At 41.5% G+C, this 26,679-nt stretch overlaps 1 protein-coding gene across 4 annotated transcripts in view; it reads right to left on the reverse strand.

The window, feature by feature from the left end:
• plcd3b (phospholipase C, delta 3b) overlaps nt 1-25,572 on the reverse strand; it is a 141,124-nt gene extending 115,552 nt beyond the window's left edge. For 2 of the 4 annotated variants that reach the window (XM_089121884.1, XM_039691159.2), the window contains exons 1-8: nt 25,468-25,534; nt 24,910-25,005; nt 24,241-24,408; nt 22,961-23,189; nt 15,321-15,450; nt 14,855-15,080; nt 14,539-14,740; nt 14,216-14,357 (exon numbers count right to left, since the gene is read on the reverse strand). In XM_089121884.1, coding sequence (XP_088978010.1) covers nt 14,216-14,357; nt 14,539-14,740; nt 14,855-15,080; nt 15,321-15,450; nt 22,961-23,189; nt 24,241-24,408; nt 24,910-24,979 — 1,167 coding nt within the window. In that variant the 5' untranslated portion in view covers nt 24,980-25,005; nt 25,468-25,534. Of the gene's footprint in view, nt 1-14,215; nt 14,358-14,538; nt 14,741-14,854; nt 15,081-15,320; nt 15,451-22,960; nt 23,190-24,240; nt 24,409-24,909; nt 25,006-25,467 lie in introns of those variants that run through there. The other 2 variants (XM_039691160.2, XM_039691161.2) reach the window with 2 other exon arrangements.
• Between the last annotated feature and the right edge of the window lie 1,107 nt (nt 25,573-26,679).

Consider the following 26,679-nt stretch of genomic DNA (forward strand, 5'->3'; position numbering starts at 1 on the left):
GACACAGCTTCCACCATTGAATGAATATATCACTGTCCTTCGTGTCAAATATACATTTCGAATTAATAATTGTTCCTAGATTAACAAAACCTACGGCGCTCGTTGACTGAAATCCTATGGGATATATGCACGCATAAGTTCCGCATTTGACGTAAGGATGCTCGTCCATTTCCGGTTGTGTAGATTAAAGCGGAGGAAAACCGGAGAAAACGGGATTATGGCAGAGTCTTCAATATTTACTGTCCTCCCGTCTTTGAAACGAAACGTACATACGTTTAGATGTAATTTTATATATAGTTATGTTTATTTAATATAATTTTAAAAAGAAGCATAAACACAACGAGGGGTGTCTGTTTTATCTGTTTTTGTGACTAGCGTTTCATTAGTATAACCATGGAGTATAAAATTCAATATAAATTCTCGGTATTGCATTGGACTCTATAATCGGCGGAAGTTATCGAGCATCCTTAATCCTTCACCGGAAATAACGCCGTGCATAGAGCCCATTGTAAACATAATCCTCTGATCATTCGGACTTGTTGTTTCCAGCCATTTCGGCGCGTGACATACGTCACTCACGACACCCCGTTAGCGATTGGCTATGGCAGATCGTGAGTGACTTTGGGCAGATCCAATAGATTTGAACTTTAAAAGTGAACCCGCCTACAAGGAAAGAAACGTTTTTCAATGGAGCGGTTCCAGACTCTATGTGGAAATGAAATGAACTAGAGTCTGGTTGAACCAGGCTAAGGTTGGAGGGATGCTAGAAATCTGTTGTGGTATAGAGTTAGGTCAGATTTTTCAAACATAATTGGTTTGAAATAATTACGCCCACATTTGATTCTCAAATAGGTACCCAAGCTTATCTACTAATACTTATCTCCTGATACAATTTTTAAAGCCAAAATGGCACCTATTATGCAAATCCAATTTTATTTTATTTTTTTTATTTTTTTTGAATATAAATGTGTGTTGGCAGTGTGTGAACACAATCACCCTAAAATGATAAAAATCCACCCATTTTTTTTTTAAATCCCCATTAAAAACAAAGCAGTTTCATTAGACATTTTCTGAGATGACATCCTACTGCAGTTGTAGTATCAATGGCCCTCATTTATCAAAAGTGCGTACACCAAATTTCCAGCGTACACCTAAAACCACGGTGACTTAGAGATTTATCAATATGGACGTTGGCGTATGGCACACTCAAATCCTACACCAGCTCAGGAGGTGGTGTACGCACGTTTTGAGTTAGTGCAGAAATGCACAGAAAAAAAAATAAACGCACTGACAAACTAAAAGATATGATATATTATGACCCACTGTAAAACAAAAACAAAAAACATAGTAATTATCTTCAGTGTTTATTTTTGTGCAACATGGACTTGTTTGGACATGGACATGTTTAATTTGTGTGACTTTACCAAACCATTTGATTTGTAAGCATATGTATTCCTTCAGTTGTGAGCCTGTGCGCTTTACCCTGAAGGCCTGTTCACACCGGGACGAATTTTGCGTGCGATATTCGTCGAAGTTTAACGCCTCGTGACTAAACAATGGGCGCCAATGTCAATGTGAGTGTTCACACCGACGCGAAAAACGCCACGCGTAAAAGCGTCATTTTTAAAAAAAAACGCCTCGGGTTCGTTTTTTTGGTTTGACGCGCCGCGTCAAAACCTATCCGACCAACGAGATCGGCGGGTTTGCTCACGTGTCTGGTACTTCTGATGTTACAGTAAAACACAACTTGAGGGCGCTCAAACACAAAACGGTCTTGCCGAGCACACATACGGCGAAGAAGGGCAAGATGAATGTTGAGCTGCTGGTCTCGGAGCACAAAGAGCTATAAGATAATATTTATATTAGTATTTCTGTAATAATAGTATAGTATAGGGTGACCAACAGTCCTGTTTTCCCGGGACATGTGTAAAACGTCACTTTGTGCTTTATAGAAATCTGAGTTGAGATGAGAACTGCGCATAGTGTGCATAATGTCAGTTAGATTTTGACAAGTGAGGAGAGGAGAGAACCGCTCTGCCGACTCTTTGTATTCTTTCTTTTATTTTATTTTTCTATTGTGACCAGATGTTTGTTTGTTTGTTTGTTTGTTTGTTTGTTTTCTCTCGCTCGATCCCCGTGTATGAGGAGGACGAGTGTGACGTTTGAGTGGTTTTATTAAACGCGGGGAAATACGACAACTCTCGTCTCTCGTGCATCTGTTCATCCGACAACTGCTATGTTTTTATCTCTGGGCAACATCTCAACTTTGCGTTACACATGTCCTGTTTCCACGTCCTGTCCTGACTGTTTTTAAGTGATGAAAATGTCCTGGTTTTCAAACAAAAACTGCTGGCAAAGATCAGTCCTACAGCAAAATATAGATGGGCAAACAAGGTGGACGAGGAAGAAAAACAAGATAAAGAGAATGAAAACTAAAGATATAAATAGATTTTGTTAGTTTGTTTTTGTAAGTTTGAGAGCTATTTTTTGTTACATTTGGAGGCATTTCTTTTAGTTATTTATTATTTAGGCCTATATATTTTTCTAATACAGAAGACATTATTTCTATCATTATTTCATTCGGTTTTTTTCTATCTGTCATAATAAAAAATTGAGACATGAATATGATCACCCTAGTATAGTATTCTATTATTATTTCTGTTTTACATTCCCTTGTGAAAAAGAAGTGTGGTTAATTGTATTGAAAGTGTACTTTTGTGTGCTTAAACTCATGAAAGTATACTTTTTGAAAAGTGTACTTGCAGATAATATAATATAATTACAATTAAAGACCACTTAAGTTTAACTTAAAGTAAGTACACTTTCATCACATTATTATAAACACACTTAAGTGCACTTTTAAAAATGCACTTTGTAATAATATGTAATTAAGTTTAACTTAAAGTAAGTACACTTTCATGACAATATTTATAAACACACTTAAGTGTACTTTTTAAAAATGCACTTTGTAATAATATGTAATTAAGTTTTACTTAAAGTATACTAAGTACACTTTCATGACAATATTTATAAAACACACTTAAGTGTACTTTTTAAAAATGCACTTTGTAATAATGTCTAATTAAGTTTTACTTATAGAAAGTACACTTTCGTGATCATATTTATAAACACGCTTAAGTGTACTTTTTACAAATGCACTTTGTAATAATATCTAATTAAATTTAACTTAAAAAAGTACACTTTCATCACAATATTTCTAAATACACCTAAGTGCATGTTTTTAAAAAAATCATTTTTTAATAATGTCTACTTAAGTTTTAGTTAAAGAAAGTACACTTTCATGTTATTATTTCTAATCACACTTAAGTGCATGTTTTAAAAAATTCCCTTTTTAATTGTGTCTACTTAAGTTTTACATTTTAAATAATTATGATTTTATAGTGTTTTAAAGTTATTAAATGAAATGTATTTTGATGAATTGACTAATATACTAAATAAAATAATAATTTTAATGGAAAATATGGAAAGTAATTCATTTTAATTTCAACTCAAGTGTGTTGTCCAAAAACAATTAGTTCATTTATTTTAAATGTGTTTAATCTAGAATATATCGACTGTGTGCATTAATGCACTTTGAATGTGTTTTCCAATAAATTTGCAATACAGTATAATCCAGGACAACTTATTGTTGACATTTTTGTCAGTTTTCTACAGAATATATGACAATAAAATGTAATTTATGAGAGGAGTCTAAGCATAACAGTAATGTGTGGTACTTTACATATGTGAGAAAGTCAATTAAACACATTTAATTGCAATCTACACTGAACAAAAATATTGACTTTTAGTTGGTTGAAAGAGTAGCGTTTTGTGAACTTACAGAATATAACAACACAAAGAGTTAGAACAACTTCAACTTAAACAGAAAAGTTGAAATAAAAATATACTGTATATGAACACGTTGTTTAATGCGCATGCGCCAGACGTCATGATGACGCACTACTTCCCTAGAGTTTGAAAAATGCGCTGTTGTGTTTCTGCAATCGCGATGCATGAGGAAATGAAAACAAGAGAACAAAAGGAGCGCCACGTTTGGCTGTTTGCAGACAGATATTATTGTGTTATACTGCAAATAATTAGTCAAGTAAGTATATCTTTGCTTTCCTTATTGATTTTTTTTTACCGCAGTTGATATTGCGATGAGTGCTTTTTAATCGCAGATAGTAACGTTGCTATGCAATATACTGTAGATTCGGGAGCTAAATTTATCATGTTTCCAATAATTTATGTGTGACGCTGATGAGGTAAGGTAATTCATCACATCACACATTCATCAACAGTTAGCAGTCAAAAGTTTACGTAGGCCTACACCTTGCAGAATAAACTGCTTCATCAGGGTAGTACTAAACAAAAAGACAACATATACATTTTTGTGTTCCCTCTTATTGCTAAAATTACTAACATTTTGCAGATACTGCAAGGTGTATGTAAAACTTTAAAGGGAAAATATCTATCACTTTCATTAATTTGAGCCAAATTTAATAATGGACTGGATCTGTTTTATAAACAAATTTTTTTACTTTTTTTTTTCTCAAGGTATTTTTTCCTGACTTTCCTGCCTCTTTGGAACAAATCCATTCACATTTACTTTGGAGAGCACCGGGACATTGACATAAACAGGACTTTCCAACTACTTCAAAACATTTGGTGACAAATGATTTTGGTTTTCTTGTTTTTTTTGCCTTTGGATTTCTTCATTTTTATTTTATTTTTATTTTTTAGACAAAATTATATTCACTGTAATGCTGAAGTAAGCATTTTGTCCTCTTTAATGTTGGTGCTACGAAAAGGTTTAAGAGCTAAAATTAACCAGGTTTGTTAACACTTTAATTAGGTTTCATTTGTTAATATTAGTTTATGTATTAGCAAAACATGATCTAAAAAATGAGCATTTTTTACAGTATTTATGAATCTTTTTTAAGATTAGTTCATTCAAATATAGTTTGTTAAAGTTAGAACAATGTATAGTTCTCTTACGAGAGGTTCTCTCGTATTGCGTAAGCTAGCTTACGCTACGGGAAAGATTCATCTTTGCTGAGAAGTTGAAGCCAAAAAATTATTCCATAATTTTGTAATCATTGTCAACGCAGTCTCTTCTGAGGCAGACCATGAGCGGGCTAGCTAGCGGCTCATTGGTTCGCTCAGAGAGAATGCACGAACCTATGGGAGAGCGGCGCTGAGTCCGCGGCCAATGAGCGGACGGCGCTCGCTTACTGCGTCACAGCCCGCCAAAAGGGGCGTGGCTACAGTGTATAAAGGTCGCTCTCCCAGCTCGTTCGTTGATTCTGTTCATTTCAGCGAGCTACACGCATCCGCTGTCCTGGGAAGAAGCCGCCGTCGTTGAGAAGGCACCGTCTAGCGAGCTCCGGAGTCTGAGGAAGCCGGCCGTCTGCCACCTTCAGCCGCCCAGCAAGCTAGCGCCATCCGACGCGTATCCTTTTTTGCTATTCCATATTCCTAAAGAGCCGAGCGTCTTTTTCAAGATGCCTCGTATTTCCTGCGGCTCATGCCGCTCTTCACTCGAGGAAGGAGACCGCTTCTGCGTTCTCTGTTTCGGAGTGGAACACGCAGAGCTCGCCCTCGCCAACGGAGGATGCGACCACTGCGAGGACCTGCCTCCGTCTTCCCTGCGGGCTCGACTACAGGCAGTCAGAACCGCTCCCGCGCCGCCTCTCACTTCGCCGCGGAAGAAGAAACGCCGCTCCCAGAGGCCGCCGGAGCCCCCTGCGGATCCATGTGGGCCGCCGCCGCCGCCCACCGACCGCTCTCCCTCTCCGCCCCTGCCGGACTTACAGTTGCCGCCGCATGGCCGCTCTGTCGCCTCCAACGACACCGCGGATGAGAAGGACTCTTGTTCGCTGCACCCTTCGGACAGCGAGGATTGGTCGTCGATCGGCTCATCGACGAGAGAGTCTGCGGGGACCCGCGCCGGCATCGAGGAGGGACTTTCGCGCCTCTCTTCGCAGGCCATCCACCGCCTGGGTCTCGAGTGGTCTCCTCCCCCAGAGCAACCACCGAACCAGCGCCCGGCCCCCGCCTGCAGCCGGGCTGCACCATTCCTGCCTGAGCTTCACTTCGAGCTCACTAAATCCTGGAATGCCCCTCTTTCGGCTCTTATCCGCTCCGAGGGGCCCGCTTCGCTCAGTGGACGGAGCCGCCGAGATGAGTTATACTGCCATGCTGCCCGCGCCTTTGACGCCGCCGAACAGGCCGCCTCAGCGCTGCATTCCATCCAGGCGCTCCAGAGCGACATCTCGTGCGAGATGGCGAACAGCGGTAGGAACCCCCCCATCCTTTCGGATCTGAGAAGCGCGACGGAGCTTTCCCTTCGCGCCACTAAAGCCGCCGCACAAGCCTTGGGAAAATGCATGGCCGCCCTCGTTGTCACTGAGAGACACTTGTGGCTCACGCTCACCGATATGGGAGATTCAGAACGCGCCCTGTTCCTCAACGCGCCTATATCTCCTACCGGGCTCTTCGGATCTGCCGTCACGGGCATCGTTGACCGCTTCTCCGAGGTACAGAAAGCGACTCAGGCCATGAATCTGTTCTTGCCCCGCCGCTCTAGTTCTTCGACAGGCCGCTCTCACGAGCCTCCTGCCAGAACCCCACAACAGCGCCCGCCTCAGCAAGCTCAGCAGCGCCTGCCTCAGCAAGCTCAGCAGCCCCAGCGTAGACAGGGCGGCCGCCCTCACTCTCGCTCAGACAGCCGCCGCAGACAGCCTCCTCCAGGGGGCCTCGACCCAAGATCGCGCTGAGGCCCGTTCAACTGAAGTCTGCCTAGCACAGCTGAGAAAAGGACGGGTTTTCTCCCGCTGCGGCCGGATCGCCGTAAAAGCTTCGCCCACTGTTAGTCCCCGTTTCACCGCTGACTGCAGTAGTGTTTACCGCCACAAACAAGCCGGTTTCCCTGCCCGCTTGCGAGCGTCTAAATGCCGTTTTCACGGCTACCCAGAGAGTTCACAAAAAGAGCATAAAAGCCTCAAGTGTAATAAATGTGCCCACAAGCTGTGCTCACGTACACACACAAGCACCTTATGCCCAGGGTCTCACAGAGCCCATTCTCACGGAGCGAGCACTTCCGCTCCAGTAGCAGAGTACATAAGCACGCCCACGAGCCCGTGCGCGTGTCCCCCCTCTGCCCGCTCTGTCACACGGCCCATAAAACTCCTCTCTGAGTGTAAGTCCCGTTGCCACCCACATTATAAGCGTGCCCACACACAGTGTCCAGCCCGCGACGTGCAGCAATCAGGGCGTAATATCCATTCAACCGCTTACGAAGCGTGGGAAGCCATCCCCGGCATCTCCCCGTGGGTTTTTAGCATAATAAAGAATGGTTATCGATTACAGTTTCGTTGCCGCCCGCCACGCTCGCGCGTGCAGCTCGAATCCACTGTCAGCTGCCCGCTATGAACACGCTTCGCTTAGAAATAGCCAAGCTACTGCAGAAGGGCGCTATAGAGAGAGTCCCACCATCTATGACCGAGTCGGGGTGTTTACGGCCGTTATTTTCTGGTTCCCTAGAAAGACGGCGGCCTCAGGCCGATCTTAGATCTCAGGGCTTTGAACAAAGCGCTCATTAGAGACCGTTCAAATTGCTCACAGTCAGGAAACTCCTCGCGCACGGCCGCCAGGGGGACTGGTTCATCTCTCTAGACCTAAAAGACGCATATTTTCAGATCCAGATAAGCCCTCATCACAGGCCATTCCTACGTTTCGCCTTCGAGGGCCAAGTTTATCAGTATGCCGTGCTCCCGTTCGGCCTATCCTTAGCACCCCGTACGTTCACGAAGTGCATGGATACAGCGCTCACCCCCCTGCTAAGTCAAGGGCTGCGCATACTGAATTATCTGGACGAATGGCTGAGTCTAGCAGATTCCCAGACGGAGCTGCTGTCGCACTGCACAGTTCTCCTCTACCATCTGGAAGCGCTGGGACTCTCTGTCTACTGGACAAAGAGCTCTCTCCAGCCCAGTCAAACTATTTCGTTCCTTGGAATAGATTTGAACGCTATCACGATGACGGCTCGCTTATCCACACAGCGCGCGCGCCGTGTTCAGCGACTGGCCGCCTCGTTTCAGATGGGTACCCATACATCCCTGAAATCGCTTCAGAGGATGCTGGGTCATATGGCTTCAGCCTCCGCTGTGCTACAGCTGGGTCTTCTGCACATGCGCCCCCTTCAACTCTGGTTAAAGAGCCGCGTATCCCACCACGAGTGGACGACGGGCCGCCAGATGATCAGGATTACTCAGACATGTATCACTGCACTGCAGCCATGGGCAGTAAGCGAGTGGTTTCAGAGGGGCGTTACCATGGGAACCTTCTCTCGCCGGAAAGTTATCTCGACAAACGCATCCAACTCGGGTTGGGGAGCGGTTGCGAGGGCTCACCGGCCGCCGGCCAGTGGTCGAGCCACGAGAGTTCCTTACACATAAACTGTCTGGAAATGATCGCGGTCGAGAACGCGCTGCTATGCTTCCTCCCGCGCATAAACGGTCACCACGTCCTGATTCACTCCGACTTTATGGCCGTGGTATCATACATCAACCGTCAGGGCGGCGTCAGATCCAGGAATCTCTTCATCTGACACGCCGCAGCCTATTGTGGTCCCAGAGTCACCTGCTATCGCTCAGAGCGACACACGTGCCGGGCCATCTGAACGACGGTCCAGACAGGCTGTCCAGGAACCTGGTCTCCCCCGGAGAATGGCCCCTGCACACTCAAACAGTCCAACACTGTGGCGCCTATTCGGCAGAGCGGAGATAGATCTTTTCGCGTCAGAAGAGAACGCTCACTGCCCAATATTCTTTTCAAAGAGCGAGGACGCGCTAGCCCAGGATTGGCCCCGCCGCCCGCTCTATGCTTTTCCCCCGATTTCTCTGCTACCGCAGGTCATTCAGAGAATCAGGGACTCACGCCACTCGGTGCTCCTCATAGCCCCGCGCTGGGAGAATCTGATTGGTTCCCGGAGCTAACGCGGCTGTCACAGACAGCCCCGTGGCCCATTCCAATCAGAGCAGATCTCCTCACTCAAGCCTGCGGCTCGATCTGGCATCCCCATCCACAGCGCTGGGCGCTTCATGCATGGGTGACCAACGACTACGCGTCGAATTGCCAGAAGGGGTTTTGAACACGATCTAACACGCCAGAGCGGGTTCTACCAGAAAGCTCTATGCTGCAAATGGTCTGTGTTCTCCAAATGGTGCACCGACATGAATTTGGACCCACGGACGTGCGAGGTTTCGTCTTTGCTAGTGTTCCTTCAGGAGATGCTGGATCAGGGCAGGTCCCCATCCACTCTTAAGGTTTACGTGGCAGCCGTCGCGGCGTTCGCTGAACCCCGGCGCGCCCAGTCTCTGGGCAAAGACGAGCTAATCATCCGCTTCCTCAGGGGAGCCAGAAGGATGAACCCCCCTCGCCCCCCCCCCCCCCCCTACGGTGCCGGTCTGGGATCTTTCTATAGTTCTAGAAGCTCTGAAAGCCCCACCGTTTGAACCACTTGAGTCCGTGGAGCTAATACCTCTCGTTTAAAACCGTTCTTCTGACGGCTCTCGCCTCAGTAAAACGTGTGGGGGACATTCACGCGCTGTCTTCGAGCGCCGCGTGCCTAGAGTTTGGACCGAGTGACTCCATAGTCATTCTAAAGCCTAGACACGGTTATGTTCCAATAGCGATTGGTACCCCTTTCAGGGCGCAAGTGATCTCTCTATCGGCGCTGCCTGCATCCGATAGCGAACGTGACGCTGACCGCCTCTGCCCGGTTCGGGCTATCAGAGTGTACACTACACGCGTTGCCGCGTTCAGACGCTCGGAGCAGCTGTTTGTGTCGTTCGGTGGCCGCGCTAAGGGACTAGCCGCCTCGAAACAGACCCTATCCAGGTGGATAGGAGACGCGATTGCCTCTGCTTATGCCGCTTAAGACCTGCCTTGCCCTCTGGGCATCAGGGCTCATTCCACCAGAGGCATGGCCTCATCGTGGGCATGGTCCTGCGGGATTTCCATCCACGACATTTGTGTGGCTGCGGGATGGGCCTCCCCCTCCACCTTGTCAGATTTTACAACTTGGAAGTTCCAGCCTTACAGGCTATAATTCTGGCGGTCTAGTACTCACAGCCCTCCTATAGAAGCCGCACTATCGGGAGTTCCATCACAACCGGCTCACCCCTTGTGTTCCCCTATGTGCTTATGCATTAGCCTACACATCACGGCCCGCCTTCGCCGGCCGCCTTGGGCGTTTTTGCACTAGATAGTAACGGCCGCTATGCTGGCCGCCGTATTATCTTCATCCACTTATAGATTCCCCCGGTGTTCCCCTGGGATGCTTAGTGGTTACTTAGCGCGCACGGCGTTGACCAGGTGTTCCCGTAGCGTAAGCTAGCTTACGCAATACGAGAGAACCTCTCGTAAGAGAACGAATCGGTTACCTAACGTAACCTCGGTTCTCTCTAGATGAGGGAACGAGTATTGCGTTCCCGGCCGTGCTTGCGCCACTAGCGTTTCGCTTCATGCTACAGAATCAACGAACGAGCTGGGAGAGCGACCTTTATACACTGTAGCCACGCCCCTTTTGGCGGGCTGTGACGCAGTAAGCGAGCGCCGTCCGCTCATTGGCCGCGGACTCAGCGCCGCTCTCCCATAGGTTCGTGCATTCTCTCTGAGCGAACCAATGAGCCGCTAGCTAGCCCGCTCATGGTCTGCCTCAGAAGAGACTGCGTTGACAATGATTACAAAATTATGGAATAATTTTTTGGCTTCAACTTCTCAGCAAAGATGAATCTTTCCCGTAGCGTAAGCTAGCTTACGCAATACTCGTTCCCTCATCTAGAGAGAACCGAGGTTACGTTAGGTAACCGATTCGTTATTGTTCATACACGTTCACAGTGCATTATAATTTTAGTACACAACTTTTGAATATAATAATGCATTATTAAATGTTGAAATTAACATTAACTAAGGCTAACAAATGCTTCAAGTATTATTCATTCTTAGTTCATGTTAACTGAAGGAGTTAACTAATAATACCTTTTTCATTACCCGTTTGAATCTTAGTGTTTGTGACGATCTGCGGCTGGAGTGCCCGCTTGAGCCTCTGGGGGGCACTCCTTCCTAGTTTATTGTTTCATTCATGTTTTTCCCTGGACTGATTATGGTTTATTTCATGCACCTGTGTTTTATCATCTTGTTTAGTTCACCTGATTTAAGCCCTGTGTTTCTGCCCTGTCTTTGTTGGTTGTTGAATTTATGTGTGTTACGTTGGTGCTTTCACGATTCTTGCTTCTAGTGTCTTGTTTTAAGTTTGTTTAATAAAGCTACACTGCGTTTGGACCCAGCCTCAGCTCTGTTTCTCCGCACAGCGTCACAGTGTTCACATTTTGCAACATCACATTTTGTTTGTATTAATTCATGGGTTGTGTATTTGATGTAATGTGTGTTTGCTTCTAAAATGATGTTTGTACTGGTAATCCCTAGGTTATGGAGACCAAATTACCCCAACAGTATAGTAATCCCAGTAATTTACATGGAAACAATCTTATAAATCATACAGAATTATGTTTTCTGAAAATGTCTAAAATTCTGTCATCATATACTCACCCTCAACTTACATTTAAGTGATCTTATGAATCACTGACAACTCTTAAATAACTGGTTTGTAAATAATGCTATACTTCATTAAGAAAGTATTAATTGATCATTAACAAAGTATGAAAGTACAATTATTAAACATATTATAGATATGCTTATAAATCAAGAAAAAAACATTTATTGCTGTATTTAGAAACTTATTATTAATGTCTATTAATGCTTTAAATGATTAACTGTTAACTCATGCTTATAATGAATAATAGTGTGCAGTTAAGTGTTACCTTTCTTTCTTCTGCTGAACACAACGAAGATATTTTGAAAAATGTCAGTAACCAAACAGTTAACTGGTCCCATTGACTTCCATAGTAGGAAACAAAATACCATGGAAGTCAATGGGACCAGTTAACTATTTGGTTACTGACATTTTTCAAAATATCTTCATTGTGTTCAGCAGAAGAAAAATTCATACAGGTTTGAAACAACTTGAAGGTGCGTATAATGGCAGAATATTCATTTTAAGTGTTGTAACCGTTTGTTTCTTGGGTTTTTTCTTGTGCATCAACAGAAAGGTTTTTATGTATTTATTTTAGAGATTGTTTTGTTAGTAAATATAGAGGGTTTTAAATTGAATTTGTGTTGATTGTAACTATATAGGTTATTAAGACTTTTTTTGTCCAAATTTGAAATAAATTGCAACTATATATTTTTTTTAATTAAAAAAATGTATTTAATGTAATAAACAAGTACACTATTATATAATTAAAGTATATTTTTGTTGACATTATTTGCTTGTCAGTATATTTGGAAGTACACTTTTACCATATTTCAAAAATCACTCTTAATATCAACTAATAGCATTTAATTTGAGCTTAATCTGTGATACATTTGAAATCAATTACATATAATATGCATTAAGTTTGTCGAAAACATTACACTTAATTCACACTTAAGTGTATTGTTGACTGACATTAAAGTATATTTTAGTTCACATTAATTGCATCATTATATTGTGTTGTGCACTTTATCTGTATTTTAAATACACTGGAAGCAATTGTGAGAGTGTATGTAAAGTTGTATTAAAGTACCAATTAAGTTGTTCCAAAAAATCACACTTGATTGCAACTTATTACACTTAATTTCAACTTAATATGTGATATATTTGAAATAAATTACACTTAATGTGCATTCAGTACCCCGAAAAAATTGTTTTTAAATCGCACTTAAGTGTATTCATTTAAAGTGTATTATTTTTGTAATAAGTACACTTTATAAAAGTACACTAAAGTGCACTTTTTTTCACAAGGGTTAAGCGCCATCTAATGTCAGGGAATGAATTTGCATGTTCATTCGGCTTATCGTCAGCGAAAAACGCTTGGGTGTGAACACAAAAAAACGCGTTGAAAAACGCTGACGAATAACGCGCGCTGATATTCATCCCGGTGTGTACGGGCCTTAAGCCCCAGACACATCATTCAAAACTGTTAAATGTCTTCTTTTATTTGTGTGCACTCGTAATAAAAACAAAATGTTGTGTTTTTCGTAAAATAAAGAAAATAAACATGATGCGTGTTCTCCCGTCTCTCTCAATGTGAAGTTCATTCTGAAACGCGACAGAAAATGACTAAAGCTTGAAGTCTCCATTTTTAAATGATGTAAATCATATCAAAAACAAATATTATCTGTTTAAGTAATTTGTATGAAAGCAACGACATGTACAGTTTCTCTAGCCAGAGCTGATTAGCGCTAATGTGACCACACGTGTATGAGCTGTTCATATGCAAATGATCCACCCGGAGGAGAGCAGAGCTGTTACCTTACCGAACTGCTCTGCTTTTCATCGAGTTGTCGGTGATCGGTGTGTTTACTAATGTGCTTTTTTGTCTTTTGTTGTGTATCTTTGGATTATGTTGTGTTGTAAATAAATCCAAACAATCTAAAAGCCATTTTTAAAGTCTCTCCTCATTCTTTGTGCAGGGCTCCTCATAATAATATCACCTAATAGGGCCATTGGGGAGGGTCTTTGTCTTTCTCAGGTGTCAATATTAATGGAGGGTTACTGCCTCCCTGTATAAAGCTTTCTTACACAAAACTTGTATTACAAAATTTAAATAAAAATAATATCTGAATGAGTAGTCAAGATGATTTTCATAGTTTTGAAACAACTATTCTAGGCTATGTGATACAATTTTTACAAATTACAAATTTACAAATTATTTACAAATTTTCAAATTTTTTACTAATTATTTCTTCACCAAAAAAGTCTTGTAAAGAAATAATTAGAATGGGTTTCATGACCTTATTTCATTGACAAAGTTTTTTTAGTTTTGTCACACACAAAAAAAAAGAAAAAAACGTAATTCTCAAAACTTTTTTAGTTTTTACATACAATATTACTTTAGCAGAGTTTGTGCTGAATACAGTGTAATCAGACTCTAGCCATGAAAATGACTAAAAAAGCATAAATGTCAGAGCATGTCAGAACACCTCCAGGGCCCAGAAAACACCTCAGACCCCAGATGGTTAAGGTAAAAACAACTGTTTGCATTATTTCCCAAAATAAATGCATCATCCAGTAAGCTGAAGATGAAGAGCCACTTCCTTTGCTCACCCTGAAAGCGTATTCAGCAATGACCTTCACCACCTCGCTAAATGGCACTTTGGATGTGAGGGTGTGCCCATGGTAAATAACTGGCTCCTTTTCCCCATCCCAGCAGTCCAGCTCCACACAGCGACAGCCTTGTCTTAGAGCTCTGTGCCATAAACAAACATAAACAATTTTAATATTTGCTCAAGAAAAAGCATATGTGTGAAATGTGTTTGTGTGAAAGATTTCCCTGAAAAAGTCATCTCGTCCAGTATGCATCTAAATGTGAATACGTTATCTGCAAAAAGCGCCAGTGCTGTCTATTTATATATATTTGAGCATTTTACCTGATATAAGCGTCAACGCTGCTCTCGCTGATGAGTTGATCTTTAGTGAGGTAGGTGTTGTGTGAGGAGGAGATAAAGTAGTGACTAAGTGGATGGCTCATGTCCTGGTAGACTCTGCTGTGGTCTGGGTTGTACACATCATTCTCCTTAGACAGCATGTACATGGTGAAACCATTGGGTGTCATAAACTGGTTCTTCTGGGCTGCAAAAGACAGAACAAAGATGCATCTCTATGCTCAGTATCACATGCCTGGAAAAAAGTGCAAATTGCAATAAAATAATACTGATTATTACTGTAAATGAAGTGTACAAATACCCCATTCATTGAGTTCATAGTTGAGAATAAGGCTCTGAGCATGCACAAGTGTGTGGTCCTCGCCCTGGTCTTTCAGGAATTCTCGCAAATCCACGGTGGACAAGACACAACCATTGGCGGAGTACTGCTGAAACACTGCATCCAGGTCAGGCCGACGTAGCAACTCACGGCAAAACAGCTCAATTTCTTCATGTTCAAGCCGTCCGTCTTCTGATTTATCACACTTCTGATACACAAATTAAATATTTATACACATATCAAGCAAATTAATTTATTTTAATTTTTCCACTCTAAATAAAAAACAAAGGATTTTAAAGAACATGAAATACATTTTATGTTCTTAAAATCCTTTTTGTCTTAGTATTCATTTTTGTCTGTGTTGCTTTTACAGAACTTTCTGTAAATAAAGTATTTCCAATTGAAGCATTTCAAAGCAGGTCAAGTGCTGCTGAGGAATAAGGCTGACCTTAAAGAGGTTGACAGCATATTCGTCATTCAGGTCTATGTTGATCATCTTGAAAAGAATCTGGACCTCCTTGTATGACATCTTGCCATCTTTGTTCATATCAGCTTGTTTCAGGTAGCCATAGATCCAAGTGAGAGTGGTCAAGGGTATTAACTGGTTAAAATTGGGTTATCAGTTTAATGCATTAAATGAGCCACATACAAGATTGTGGCCAAAACTGGTACTGCAATCACTTTCAAATTACTGTAGAGTGGTGTAATGAGTCTCAATCAGCTGCCTTGATTATGAATCAGTACATTGTGGTCACAAATTCGGGCACTGATAAGGACCAATACACATTTGGACACTGATGACTCTATTTCCAGCATTACGTCACTACAGGTATTTATGAACAACGGCAAAACTAACATTTTTCTGACATCATTTTCAAACTTCTATTTATAGCCTATATAGTATGATAAATACTTTGTTTCATATCACTTTTAATATATCAGCTGTAACTTAATTATAAATTCATGCTCGGAATTTGAGCTCTGCAAATGCACCCATCCAAGTGCACAAACACAGCAGCAGTGAGTACTGAACACACACACACACACACACACACACACACACACACACACACACACACACACACACTGTGAGCAGTGGGCAGTTAGGTGTCTAGCTCAAGGCAACCTCATTGTAGGGTTGAACAGTGTCTTGTTCATTCACTCTCCCCACCCACATTTCCGGTACTGACACTCAAACCTCTAACCTTGAGACCAACTCTCTAACCATTAGGCCACAACTGCCCAACACGTTTAAAATTTAAGGATCACTATCCTTGGAGATGCTGGGGATTGAACCTAGGACCTGATACATGCAAAGCAGGTTTTTTCATTGGACTAAAAGGATTTTGCAATTGACCTATGGCTAAGCCGCGCCCTCAAACGCGATGAGCCAGTGCAGCTAACCCAATACACTCGGACATTCTTTGCTTCCACTTCCATTGAAATGCATTGGAGTTAGTCAGTTTTCATTGGTTTTTTCTTGTTATTTTAAGTTTAAAATGGTCAAACGATGTGCATGGGGTACATGCAACTCTGACATTATTGTTCCTGAGAGGCTGTGCGACGGTGTGTATTTGTTTACCCTTTCCCAAGCAAGCCACATCTCAACCGAAATAAATGTCTGCTAAAGTTATGCGGTAGCTAGACCACAACACCAACTAAACGCAGATAAATTAAACAAGGATGTCTACATCTGATCTAAGTTAAGTCAACAACGTATTTGAACGTTATCTTTAAAATCTCTAACGTAACGTTAGTCTAACAGACATACATTGGAAAATATTAACGTTAGCTTCTAGCTGCAAGTACATCATGTCAATTAGCTTCATTAACGTATATCTGTAAATAATCGAGATAACATGTTAACAAGGTTGTGCTGAATGATTCATGTAAATACTGTAGCACCAAACGGTGATGGCAACGATATGCGGTTTATCATGTTTACACTGTGACCTGTACATCTCTGCCTGGAGCTGAAGCTTTTCATCGTCCTTCTCAACAATAAAATTATTAATATAACCCTCCAATGCATAGTTAATGCCCTTTAGGTGACTTCGAGATGATATATCATTTTTCTGTCTCCAAAAATCACCAATTGCTTCCTGTAAAATGTCTCCTACTGTGACAGCTGCCATAAGCGCCCGTGCCGTGTTTGTCCGAGTGAGTGGAGGGGGCGTGGCTTAGCCATAGGTCAATTGAGAGAGAAGCATCTCGCTGCAGCCTGCGGTGGACATCCAACCTGGCCCACATCCAAGTGTGATATCAGAAGCCACGCCCATGTCCAAATACAGAACATTCTCATTGGCCTGACTTTTCCCGAAACTCCGCCCTGCAGCCGATTCTTAAAGGACAACTCCGGCGCAAAATTAACCTTTGGTCTAATTACACATTATCATAATTACACTATATAATTATTAATTATCATAATTACACGGCTAATAGCCGCGTTTCCACTGCCGGGCCAGGGCCGGGCCGTGCTAGTGCGTGCCAGGGCCAGTCGCGTTTCCACTGTCACTTCCGGGGCTTGATCGGGGCTTCCTCAGAGCCAACGGCCAGGATTTCTGGCCCGTCGAATACCTTGGGCCAGAGGGGGCCAGCTCGGGCTAGAGGCGTGCTCAAGGTAAAAGGCGGAGTTTATCGGTGTTATGGAACATTATGATCTGAAGCAAGATGCACATAGGGGTGTCCATGTTTAACCTATTAACCGTTTAAAATTGCATAACATTTTAATTTGAACTCTAGGCCTATGCCAAATGCTATTCAAAAATATATAGGCTATAGACATATCGACGAATTTTCAGATATTTGTTTGATTTTTTTTTGCCCCCTAAACATTTAAAATATTTGACAAATTAATATGAAAAAAATATATATTTTTCTGGTTTTCTGAGGCCAAATTAGAACCTGGAAATGATATTTTCCCCGCAGTGCTGAATGAGAAGAGCCGTACAGCCTACAGAAAGGTGATTTATAAGCTAAATGTGTCTGATAATAAAATAATACAAAATAACGAGGCAGTAATTGTTTATTAATAAACTATTGTTTTCTAAATCATTTTCGGCTAAAAATCTCCATCTCCGGATGCACATTTAGAGAGAAATTAATTAGCTACATAATTACATAGTCAGAAGATATTGGCTTTCGATTCGAATTTGTTCGTTTTAAATTGGACATTTAAAGCTTTAATCTACAAAGGATATAACCCCTGTAGACTAAAGCTTTAAATGTCCAATTTAAAACGAACAAATTCGAATGCGGTGGCTTTTCTTGTTATTGTGAGTTTACGCAAATAAATGTATTTGCGAATAATGTATTATTCTTTTCTGTATGACCAGAAATGAAAGAGTATTTTAAGTTGTTTCCACTGAAAGAAATGCAATGAAACTGCAAGTATTCACATGGGCGTCTCGCAGCCATCAGTGCGTGCTCCACACACATAATGCGTCAAAAATATTGTGTTTATTTGTGCTCTATCTTTTTTGGATAAAGGCGTCTTCTATACGCAGCCTAATAAAATGTTACAATAATGATGATGGTTATTATATTATTATTATTATTTGCAGACAAGGAGTTTTTGACGTGAAATGGACGCTTATTTTCAAGTGGCAATTTCAGTTTGAAGGGTGATGGAAATGCGGCTTTAACTGCTCCGTAGCCTACTTGCTGCGTTTTATTTCTATAAATTAATTTCGTTTCAAATGGGGTCCAATCAGTTATTAAAGGTGTTAAAAATTAACTCTGTATCTCGAGGTTGCGGCGCGCACACTATGGTTAAGCGCTGTGGGGCTACTGGCCCGGCAGTGGAAACGCAAGCCCGGTGCTTGAGGCCCGAGGCCACTAGCTCGGCTCGGCTCGCTGTTAGCTCTGGCCCAGCCCTAGCCCGGCAGTGGAAACGCGGCTATTTTACCTAGTCAACCGTTATCTGAGATTTGTTTTCATGATTGCCGAATGTAAATAGTTTTATCTCTAAAAACAGTTTAGCCTATAATGCTAGTATAATGCTAGTATATAGGGCATAGAGTAATGACAAATAAAAATCGCTTGTTATTACCACTAACAAGGCTCAAAATAGCCCCACACTAACACAACAGCATAATAAGGGTCACTACATTCAAACCGAAGCATTGAGAATTTTGTCAGTGTCCATACAGTTTAATAAGAAGATATTTTATACACACAGTCAACTTCGTGAATACAGGAAGAAGCCATCTTTGAAAAATAGTCTCTACCAGTCGATCTACGAACGCCAATCCATGTGCACCGGTGAGATGTGAATAAGGTGATAAGGTGAGCGCGAACAGTAGGCTACGTGTACATATTGAAGAGAAGAAAACGGTTCGTGTTTGTGTTTCTTCCGAAAACAACGGACCATATGATATTCTGCACAGTTCAGCGCACTTGAATCGGTGTTCGTAGATCGACTGGTAGAGACTATTTTTCAAAGATCTCCCCGTGGCCGGGCGGGCCACTTCATCCACTCTGACAAGGTTAAGGCTGTGGTAGATTGGCCAAGTCCAGATTCCTGTAAGGCCCTACAGCGATTTCTGGGGTTCGCCAATTTTTACCGACGTTTCATTCGTAACTTCAGCCAACTAGTCGCGCCTCTGACTGCCTTGACCTCCCCCCGAACGACGTTCAGGTGGTCAAACACTGCTGAGGCAGTGTTTACCAACCTCAAAAGTCGCTTTGTTTCGGCTCCCATTCTTGTCACCCCTGATCCCACACGTCAGTTCGTGGTCGTGGTCGACGCGTCAGAGGTGGGAGTAGGAGCAGTACTTTCACAGCGCGCTTCCTCAGACGACAAGTTGCATCCCTGCACGTTTTTTTCTCATCGACTATCGCCTGCCGAACGTAATTATGACATTGGTAATAGAGAGTTGTTGGCAGTTAAGTTAGCGTTAGAGGAATGGCATCATTGGTTAGAGGGTTCGGGGGTACCCTTTATCGTCTGATATCGTTTATCAGATCTGCTAAAAGACTCAACTCCAGGCAGGCTCGGTGGGCTCTTTTTTTCGGACGCTTTGATTTTGTTCTCTCGTACCGCCCCGGGTCCAAAAACATCAAACCCGACTCTTTATCTCGTATTTTTGATCCATCCGAACGCCCGGTGACTCCCGAGTGTATTTTACCTGAGAAGGTTGTCATCTCCACTCTGGTATGGGAGGTCGAATCGAAGGTCATGACAGCCTTAGATGGGGTAACGCCTCTGGTTGTTTTAACCGTAGTGGACCGGTTCTCGAAGGCGGCACATTTCATTCCCTTGACCAAATTACCTTCAGCCAAGGAGACAGCGGTTACTGTCATAGATCACGTTTTTCGGTTACATGGCCTCCCGATGGACGTGGTCTCTGACAGGGTTTCCCAATTCATATCCAAATTTTGGCAAGGATTTTGTAAGTTACTGGGGGCCACGGTCAGTCCTCGGGCTATCATCCCCAGAGTAATGGACAATCTGAGCGAGCCAATCAAGACCTCGAAAGAATGTTGCGATGTTTGGTTGCCAAGAATCCGTCGTCCTGGAGCCAACAACTTTCTATGGTGGAGTACGCCCACAATTCATTACCAGTGTCATCCACGGGCCTCTCGCCATTTAAGTGTAGTTTAGGTTACCAGCCACCAATTTTTCAGAGTCTGGAATCCGAAGTCGCGGTCCCCTCCGGTCACGCATTCATCCAGAGGTGCCACCGTACTTGGACTAGAGCCCGTGAGACTCTACTCCAAGCAGGGAGGCGCATGAAGGCCAAGGCCGATCGCCACCGGTCAAAGCCTCCCGTCTACGTCGTGGGTCAAAAAGTGTGGCTTTCTACCAAGAATATTCCTCTCCGCTCCGTGTCTAACAAGCTAGCTCCCAAATTTATTGGCCTGTTTCCTGTCACCAAGATTATTAGTCCTGTGACAGTCCGCCTCAAACTTCCACCTGCGTACAGGAGAATTCACCCCGCCTTCCATGTGTCTAAAATCAAACCCGCGTTTCGTTCTCACATTAATCCGCCTGCCCCGGAAGTTGGGTACCTGCTAGAGACATCCTGGATCACTCCCTTATTGATGATTACAATCGACAGGTAAGGGAGTCTGAGAACGCCAGGAGGCGTTCTTAGGAGGAGGGGTACTGTCACGGTTCATGAATCGGCTGTCTCATGCTGATGTGTCTGTGTGAGTGTAATTGTGTGGGTGTGGTTACTCGTTGTGTTGATTAGTGTCACCAGCTGCCATTCATTTCAGTCCTTATATATACCCAGCATTTTCTCTCTCTTGTTGTCAGATCGTTGTGGTTGTCATTCGGTGTGTTCCTGTGCTCGTGCCTCGTCTGTGTCTCATCTGGATTTCATCAGTTCTTCGTGTTACCTGGATTTCGTCAGTTCTTCGTGTCGTCTGGATGTTCCACTTCCCTGGGTTTCACTCGAGCATGTCATCACCTGTTTTCACCACCGGATCGCCATCTCGTCCCTGCTTCACCAACCACCTGAGTGTTGTCCCCGATCTGTGTCTTACATTTGTCATATCTGACCTATCATTAAACTGAGTATATTTGCATCTTGCATCCTCCCATTATTTCCTCACACCTACCCCCTATGTTGGGGGTAGAGAGCAGAGCACTATATAGTGAGCTCACCAGCATAATAGAAACACCACTTTCGGACACTACTCGATCATCTCTCGGCGCCGTTGATTACATCATCTGTCAGCTGGTGCCGAGCCGGCTCTGGGCTAAATAGATTTTTTTTAAATAAATACATTACATTATATTGAGCTTATTTCTCCAAAATTTAAAAACTAAAAGTGATTTCTGGCCGTTTATGTTATAATGAGCTACTCCACACATGATTATAACTTATTTTTACAGCGCAATGCATGATGCAATGCATGATGGTATGTAGGGCTTAGGTTAGTGACCATCGGTTGTACACTACTTTTCAAAATGCATTCTGGGATACATTGAGTGCACTATATAGGGTATAATAATCATCACTATACATTTGGACAGCACTACAAAATGGGGAGCTCACTATATAGTCCACTATATAGTGAGTAATGGGTGATTTCGGACACAGCATATATCTATCTCCACCTGTCACTCAAGTGGCCACGGCCTGAATTATGCAGAACTTTAAGGCTTAATATAATTTAAACGGATGAGTTGTAAAAAAAATAAAAAATCACCACCCTCACAGTCGCCATCCCCCACAGTTGCCATGAAGGCCAAAATTAGCTATATAGACCAAAACTACTTTTTGCCACCAGGCTGTAAACATATTTTTTTTCTGCTGTAAAATTGGGCATTTTAACATGAGGGAGATCAAGATTTGACTCTTTCAAGATCAAGATTCAACACTTTCGTGTTGGTTTCAAGAGAGAGACAGGGAGGTTGCTGTTTGGTGGTTTATGATATTAAATTTAAAAACTGGATTCTCAACCTTCATGTCTTGGAGCAGTTCATTACACTAGCGCATAAATAAAGTCTACTTTGGTTTTTACGCCAGTTGGCAAACAAAATTCAAAACTAGCGTGGCACTTCTGTCTCGTGACACTTTTTAAACATTGTGTCAAGTTATAAGAATCATTTAAAAATGCATCTGGAGACCATGTGTTCTTTTTAATTCTGTTGTGCCTCTCATTTTCAAGCCCAAGCACACTTATTTTAACGCTCCTTCATCACTGCTAATTTTCATGGCATGTAGTTCTTGTCACAAGGCATTTTTCATCTATGTTCCATACACTGAATAATCGACAGCCAGGAACACACATGCATAATCTGTGAACAGACCCTCCTAGCCCAAACCCATTTCGTGCCCCACAAATTAATTATTTGCATTTAAATTCATTTTAATTCTACCTGATTACATTTTTAATTGCAATTCTACATCAAATTGAGGAATTTATATTTAAATTTGTTCTAGAAATAAATTTGCAGTCACTTGTTCCCCACTGAATGAAAGAAATGCTTGACACACCAACAACAAAGGAGTAGAGTAACTTAATCAGTAATGAATAACAGTAAGGTATTTTTACTTGTCATTTGATTATGACCTGGATTAATGAGCTGGGACTGTAGAGTACAACTGAATCTGATTATCTGCTGAAGGATATTTGTCGAGTTTCTCTTTCTGGGTCATGTTGTGGAGTCTGCCCTGGAGGGTTCGAATGCCACTGACCCAGTGCTGGGCTTCCTCTTTTGTGTCACACTGGAGATCCAAGCTCTTCCTCCCTCCTTTGAACAAAATGGTAAGACACTGATCTTCTGGAAGCGAGGATGCCAGGTTTCTCAACGTCTCAGACTTACAACCCTCCCAAACACACTCCACTTCCATGACAGAGACTGAGAGGAAAGGTGGTATTTTTAATTTGACAAAACCGATGTAGTTTAAAATACATTTAAAATAATACTGCTAATATTGACAGGAGCACAACAATAAGAAAACAAACAGTGATTAAGCACACATCTTTGCTTTTCCTGCATTCAATAGTCAGTAGACCAAATGCAAAAACATCTTATAAATAAGTACCTAAAGTGTACTGGTACCTAAAAGATACAAAAGTGTACATTTTGAAAAGGTACGACCACCCCAGTTACAGCTTGTGTACCTTTTTTCCCGAGAGTATGCATAAACTTCATTTTCATACTAATTTATAAAAGAGCACACCTTACACAGCCTGTGTTAAAAGAGATTTTCAGATCTTTATTATTACTGGGTGCAGAGAGAAAGATCTTGGTAAATCATATCTTTTTATCTATACGTTGTGGTGCCAAAACAAAGAATTAAAATTTGATTAAGAACATATTCACATAAGTAAATATGTGCATGTGGAATTATTTAAGCAAATGTTGTCTAGAAGAAACAAATGAAATAACCTTTTTTTTTCCCCAATCCTACAGGCACACACACCACAGTGTTAGTGGGTGCACACGTCTCAGCCACATCACACAAAACATGATCTTTCCAACTAAAACCAATTATAGACCATGATTCTAATTTAAGACAAGTGCATAGTTGCCAGGGCAATGATAATAATTCATGTACTATGGAGCAAACCATAAAGTGAAGGGCTGCACCCTTCCCGCATAGTCACAGACTGTAATTAGAGTGTAGTGTAGCTTAGAACCCCCTTGTCTGAACTACAAATAGGCCAGCCCTGTAATGACTGTCAGTGCTGTGGCCAGTAGACCTGGATCCTGCCTGTTTGAGCAGCCATAATTAGGAGGTGTATTTACCGGGAGGGGCACATACATTTCCACAGCACAGAATGCAGAACATCATTTATACACACTTGCTTCTTCATGAAAATCTTATTTTGAACATTTTCACACTATGAAAAAACTAATATTCCAATCCAATACATATAAACAATATATGCTGATCACAACTCACAGGACTGCTGAGTTTTGGCTTTGTTGGTGGCCTTGTTGGATTCACACCAGACGGTGACTCCATCGTTCAACAGCTTTAGCATTCGCTTCCTCTTCCAGCGTGGAGAACGCACCTTCATCATTGAGGAGCCCTGCAACATTGTCTTCACATCGTCATCATCCTGGACCCCTGCAGGAGTTCATTATAAGACTGATGATTGTGGCACTCAAATAATTCTTTCCTATGAAAACAAAACTGTTCTAAACAAAACTGTGTGGAACATTAATAACACCTAATGTGAGTGAAGGCAAAAAATATTATATTTTTTTGTTTTTAATAGAAGGTTATATTTAAAAAAAAAAGAAAAGAAAAGAAAAGAAAAACTGCCGTTTGTTCTCTTTTATCTGGCTCATTCACTGGTTATTGAAATTTCATTGCATTATTCACAATATTTAGGCTATTTATACCAGATATTTTATAACATGACGAGTGGGTCTTTAACTTATCTTAATTTTAAATAAAAAGAGAACGGGCAATTTTGTTATAGCTAGGTAACAAATCCAACTATCACGGACATCTGACTGACATAAACTGCGACAGATATGAAGTAAAATGAAATGTATACAAATAGGCTATACATAAATGAAACCTAAATAATAATTATAATAGCCTAATAATGTAATGACTTACCCATTTTTTTCAGGGGATCGTCTGGTTTAAGTTGGGACGTTCCGGCTCCATTCTTCTCCTTTCTCAACATGACGCAGTATCCTCTTGCGTCTTAAACTAGAGGGTTTATGATGTGGATAAATACACGAACGGGTTTCTAGTTAGTGTTCAGTGATGATATAGCACTAACTAAACAGTGTAGACATGTCACACTACCCTGACTGATGAGCTCATGAATGTTAAAAAGCTGCTGTGCCGTAGCTATATATGACATTACATTTCATTGGCTCAGGACTCCGGTTGTTATTTTAGTCTACGATACACATATTCTAACCTACATAAATATATAGACAAAAACTGTTACTCCTTAAAAGCACATATTTAGGTGTCCGATAAAGATAGCCTACTATAATTTGACCAATCTATGCTCTAATTAACCGGTAACCTCAAATGTAGGGTAACGTTATCTTAAAGAATGAAGATTTATATTCGCAGCAGCTCTTTCAAATGAGATTAGACACAACCATGGAAAAATACAGCGACTGTATCTTCAAACTAAAACGCAAAAACCAAACCCACCGAAAATATACAGCAAACGGGTTTATGATGGCTGGACTAGCCTACATATTGAATTCTTACCATAGACCGCTTGGAGAAGACGGCTGAGGTACGGATTAATAAAATGTCTCCCTCTAGCGATGTCACATTTAAAAACAACCAACTGAATCAATCAAAGCCGAATTGCTATTTTAAGCCTAAAGTACGAATCAAGTTTAAGTTTAACGTTTGTAGAGTTTTTCTTCTTCTTCTTCTTCTTCTTCTTTTACCACCAAGTGATGGTGTGTAGGCCTACATTAGATCTTTTTATTTCAATCCAAACAATTTGATATAAATACGTTGCGCATGCTAAAATGTGAACACTTAAAAATCATTTTCTCACAATACAATTTTTTTTTCTGTTTGCTATAAACATTCTTACATTTAGTTTAAATTAGCATGTAATTAATTGTCAAACACATTCAATAAATATCATGATTTCACACATTATTTTGTAATCGGATGTTTGTCAAATACATGCTCTCTCTCTCTCTCTCTCTCTCTCTCTCTCTCTCTCTCTCTCTCTCTCTCTCTCTCTCTCTCTCTCTCTTTTTTTTTTTTTTTTTTTTTAATTTAGCAAGGCTCCTGTAAATCCGCGGACATAATATTTCATTAAAAAATTAGGTTAAATATTTAGGTATTGTTATTACTAAAGACGCTAAAACAAGAGAAAAAACTAATTTGGATGACAATCAAAATGTCAAAATATGTTAAATGTGTGGTTACAAAAAGATATTTCCATTTAAGGTAGAATCTTATTACAGAAAACTGAGGTACTTTCTAGGCTGATTTATCCTGCATATTCTTTGGCAATCTCCGACAGGTGGATAAAGGATATTAATCAAATTCAGTATAAATTTCTTTGGAAAAACAAACACCATTACATAAGAAAATCAGATAAGCCATTCAGTAAGGAAGGTTTGAATTTTATTGATTTTGATGTAATGAATGGCACTCTTAAATTGAGATGGCTCCAAGCTTTCTTTAGGAATAAACAATCTGTTTGGTCTAGTTTTTCTTCAAAAATCTTTGATTTTTTGGGGGGCATTGATTTTCTTTTGAGGTGTGATTTTGAGCCATTAAAACTAAAGTGTAAATTGTCCTCTTTTCATAGTCAGGTATTATTATATTGGAAACTGATATACAAACACAATTTTCCCCCACATAGTTGTTATTTGTGGAATAATAAGTTTA

This window comes from Pimephales promelas, chromosome 17, assembly GCF_988280905.1.
Source record: "Pimephales promelas chromosome 17, fPimPro1.hap1.1, whole genome shotgun sequence".
In the NCBI taxonomy this organism is placed as follows: domain Eukaryota; kingdom Metazoa; phylum Chordata; class Actinopteri; order Cypriniformes; family Leuciscidae; genus Pimephales; species Pimephales promelas.